Source organism: Podarcis erhardii (genome assembly GCF_964252035.2).
Source record: "Podarcis erhardii genome assembly, chromosome: 8".
Classification (NCBI taxonomy): Eukaryota; Metazoa; Chordata; class Lepidosauria; order Squamata; family Lacertidae; genus Podarcis; species Podarcis erhardii.
Genome location: NC_138499.1, coordinates 36,119,480 through 36,124,031, shown reverse-complemented (window position 1 = coordinate 36,124,031; position 4,552 = coordinate 36,119,480). Strand labels below are relative to the sequence as shown.

At 53.3% G+C, this 4,552-nt stretch overlaps 1 protein-coding gene across 1 annotated transcript; it reads left to right on the top strand.

Annotated features, from left to right (window-relative positions):
* Nucleotides 1-204: 204 nt before the first annotated feature.
* On the top strand, nucleotides 205-4,138 carry BHLHE22 (basic helix-loop-helix family member e22). Its single transcript, XM_081873315.1, has one exon. The coding sequence runs from the start codon at nucleotides 1,119-1,121 to the stop codon at nucleotides 2,052-2,054; it is 936 nt and encodes a 311-aa protein (XP_081729441.1). The 5' UTR covers nucleotides 205-1,118; the 3' UTR covers nucleotides 2,055-4,138.
* Nucleotides 4,139-4,552: the final 414 nt, after the last annotated feature.

Sequence of the window (4,552 nt, the reverse complement as noted above, 5' to 3'; positions counted from 1 at the left end):
TGGCGTGGAGAGCGTCATTCTGGCGTGGGCGCAAAGTTCGCAGAAGTCCGCTGGCAGCCCTGGCAGAAAAAGTGTGCAGCCCGCCCGCCCGCCCGCCCGCCCACCGACCCCCTTTCTCCCCCCCCCCACCTCGGCCTCGCCGCTCTATAATTTGCTGAAGGAGGCCAAGAGCATTATTCGCCCTAAGTAGGGCTTTTAAGAGTGCTCATTGAGGAGTGAAAGTCGCCACACATGTCAAGCTTTAAAGGCAGTTGTTGGCTTCCTAATAGGACACAACGCCCTGCAAACATATGCGTGAAGCTGTGCCTACAGATGGCAGCGAGAAGAATGGAGCAGGCGCCTTTTATAAAGCGCGAGCTGCTGCCTGTCGTCTTCTCCTCCAGACCCGTGTGTGAAATGAAAACTCCTCCGACTCAGGGCCAAGCCTAGCGCCTGGGCTCGTTTGTTACCGTTTTAATCCTATTAATTAAAACGTTAACCTGATTGGGTAGAAAGCTCTGTCCCAACAGGCGAGGCTTCTTCATAATAACCTTCTCGGCGAGATAATGAGGTAAAAGACTCCCCCGTCTGTGGTGGCGGCGGCGGCGGCGGCAGTGGTGACGGGCGGGTGGCGGCAGAAGCAGCAGCAGCAGCGAGCGAGCGAGCGAGCGAAAGCTGCTCCTTCCCCCCCCGCTCTCCCTCCCCTGCCTTTCTCCCCTCCCTTGATGGGTCCCGGAAATCTCTTGAAGGTGAATCCAAGCAAGATAAACGGTGCGAGAGGCTCGCTGGCAGCTCACAATGCCTGAGCCCTTCACGGGGTGAGAGGAGAGAGGCACGGAGAGCGAGCGAGAGCCAGAGCGAGCGACGCGCGCTGAGGGGAGAGGAAGAACGCGCGCCAAAGAGGCCGGCCGAGCAGCCTCGCCTCAGAAACCCGCGAACGGCGGGAAGAAGAAGAAGAAGAAGAAGAGGGAGCAGGCGGCGGAAGAGCCGCTTTCCGAGGGAAAGGGAAGCCACCTCAGAGCCCGCCGCAGCCCGACCCCCGGCCCGGCGCCTCGGCGGAGAGGAGAGGGGGAGGGGGCCTGGGAGGGCGACAGCGGCACGAGGAGTTGGAGGAGGGGAGCCCGGCGGCGGCGGGGACCATGGAGCGGGCTCTCAACCTGCCCACTGATGAGGACATATTCCACAAGAGTTACAGCGCGTCGGCCAAGAGGATGGAGTCCGCCTTTCGCTCGCCGCCGGGGCTGGAGCTGGTCGCCCACCAGGCGCCGCCGCCGCCGCGCGAGCCCCGCCAGGCGCCGCCGTCTCCCCTCGGCTGCTACGAGCCGGGCGACTCCGAGGTGCTGCTGAGGGAAGGCGCGGGGGCCGGCGACCCTCTGGGCGGCTCGGTGTGCGTCAAGTACGGGCCGGGCCCGACGACGAGCCGCAGCTCGGTGGCCGAGAGCAGCGGCGGCGAGCAGAGCCCCGACGACGACAGCGACGGGCGCTGCGAGCTGCTGCTGCGGGGCCCCGGCGGAGGCAGCGGCGCCGGCGTGGTGGTGGGCGCGGGGGGCGCCCTGCTCAAGGCGCCCGAGGGCGGCGCCTGCTCCAACAGCCACCACGGCCCGGGCAGCGGCGGCGGCGGCGGCAAGAAGTCCAAGGAGCAGAAGGCGCTGCGCCTCAACATCAACGCCCGCGAGCGGCGGCGCATGCACGACCTGAACGACGCGCTCGACGAGCTGCGGGCCGTCATCCCGTACGCGCACAGCCCCTCGGTGAGGAAGCTCTCCAAGATCGCCACGCTGCTGCTGGCCAAGAACTACATCCTCATGCAGGCGCAGGCCCTCGACGAGATGCGCCGCCTCGTCGCCTATCTCAACCAGGGCCAGGCCATCTCGGCCGCTTCGCTGCCCAGCTCGGCGGCGGCGGCTGCAGCCGCGGCGGCCGCCTTGCACCCGGCGCTCGGGGCCTACGAGCAGGCGGCGGCGGGCTACCCTTTCAGCGCCGGCCTGCCGCCCGCCACCTCGTGCCCGGAGAAATGTGCCCTTTTCAACAGCGTCTCGTCCAGTCTCTGCAAACAGTGCACGGAGAAGCCTTAAAAAGCGACACGTCGCGGACTCCACAGCCCGATCCCTCTCCGGCCTTCCTTCCCTCTGGGCAGGACTGTCGCTGCAGCAGCCGCCTTGATAGGGGGAGGAGGATCTGGGGGCAAAAGGGGGACTTGAGTGCAACCGAGACCTCAGCGAAATTTAGACACACGCACGCAAAATCGCAATTTTTGAGGGGTGTATGTTTTTGGGTGAGTGTACGCAAAGAGATATAGTAGATCGGGAGGAGAAAAAACAAATCCTCTGTCCTCCACATGGTTTCTTAAAAACTTCCGAGTACTGGGAACTTTTTCGATAAGCAGCCAAGGACGGGGAGGGGGGATTGGTTGGGCTTGGGCAAGGGATAGATGTGGTGGAAGCAAGTTGGATTGTAAACTCAGACAAATCAAGAAGGGCACTTAAAAAGTTTTTTTAAACGTTATTTTATTTTATTGCTTCTGAGCCAGGAAACAAGCAAACTTGAAATGTAGACTAATTGAGATTAGACGCGCGCAAAATTGCTCTGAAAATACTTGTATTTTTTATGTTCTCTGAACTTTTGAACCTGTGAAAATGCACAAAGTTTGGGCGGGGAGTGAGCTTAAAAGGATGCAACAAAACTCCTGTTCCTGTGGCTGAAGTATTGCAGGTTTATTTTTTTAAAAGATGTGCACCTTGTTTCTTTTCACTTTGCAATCCTGTGTACAAGAGGACACGATATTTATTTCAATGGCCCTTTCACGCCAACAGTATCCATCCTGTGTTGAGGTCATGGGTCTTCTGTGAATTTTCTTTTAAATGCTTCTTAAAATTCCCATTAACTTAAAACTTTGTGCCAAGTGTTTTAAAACGTTGATTTGCCAAGGACATGTGAACCAGAAATCTTGATGTATCGGAGCTGCTGAGGCTTATGAAAAGGTCATTCTGGGTTTTAAGTTGCATCATCCCTGTATTTATAAATTGAGCTTTAATAAATTGCTTCAGTCCAAAAATGAGAGGAGAGGTGTATTCTTAATTGCTTAATGAACTGGACTGTTGGTGACTAGAAATTCTTTGCAGCATGAAGGGATTTGTTTCTAGTTATTTACTGTGATAACAAGGCATCAGACAATAGTTCCTGTCAGGAATTTGCAAAACATGGTTTTTTTCAGATGGTAGTGTTTGGTTTCTCAAAAGGAGTGAATAAGGCGAATTTTTGACTATTGATTATGAAAGTTATTTAAGCTGAAGGTGGTCATCTGCCTTAGCTGTTGTTTCACATGCGTTTCACCCAGAATGATGATATAAGGCCCAGGAGTAAATGAATTTGTTTCCCTCAAAGGTGGAATTCAAAATGAGTTTGTATATGGGTGGCTTCCTTAACCAGACCACAACCCTTTCAAGTTGCGGTACTGGGAGTAAAGGTGCTTAACAGAACAACTCAGTTAAGTGGAAGTCGGTTTTGCCCCAGTTTGCATCCTAACTCTAACCACACTTACCTGGAGGAGAATCCCAATAGTTCAGTAGATTTTTCTTTTGCCTAAGTGTGCTCAACATTGCAGGGTGAAACAGGTTCAAATCTGTTCTAGCCAGACGGGGTTGTAGTAGACGAAGGCAACCAGCCTCTGCAGAGGCTGTACAATCTTGCTTTAAACACACTATCTTGAAAATCAATCCCTTCGGAAGTAAAATAAACTTATTTCTAAGGAAAATATGTAGTTTGGAGTCTGGGCCTTAATATCAGCATTTAAACTTCTGCATTGTGGGTAGGATGAGCACCAATAGACTTGAGACGTTTTATCTCTTAACTTTGACAAAACTGGATTGTGAATCATGGTGCCAATCAAGCGTAGATCCCGAAAATCTTTATTTCCCCCTCCCCACGCTTTCTTCCCACCTCGACGGGGCTTGGTATTTTCCACTACTTGCTGATAATCCAAATTCAGTCTGTCAGCTCTGGATGGCAAAACGAGAGCCGTGTTGGATCTGTTGGCAGGTCATGGATGTGTAAAGAGTGATATATGTTAAATAGGTCAATCAGATGATGACAGCGATGTATGATGGTTTGTATGTGTATCTATGTCGGAAAGAATCTTTATTAAAATATTTTGAACAAATCCTTACCTCCCTGTGCTTTGTAAGAGGGGCGAAAGAATACACCCCATTCAGCCCTCTTCCTTTTTGCTTTGTGCAGATCAAAAAAGGGGGAGAGCCCTGTTGTATGAAGGCATAAGGTGTCGAGATGACCTTGTTGTTTGCCTATTTTTGGTTCATGTTTAGAAGGGAGGGAAGGCTTCTTGTCAGGACGCATCCAGGAGCAAGGAATAAAGGCCGTCAGTTTCTTGCTTTTAGGAAGATTGAAGGCTGTCCTCATGCTACCTATGGGAAGGAGACTCTCTGGGGTCACCTCTTTTTGTATGGTCCTCATATGCCCGTGGATAATACGGATAAGATCTCGAATCAGGTTCAGGTATTAAAGGGCACCTCCAAAACGCTCTAGGTGGTGGCTCTGCCCTACCTGTAGCTCGCAG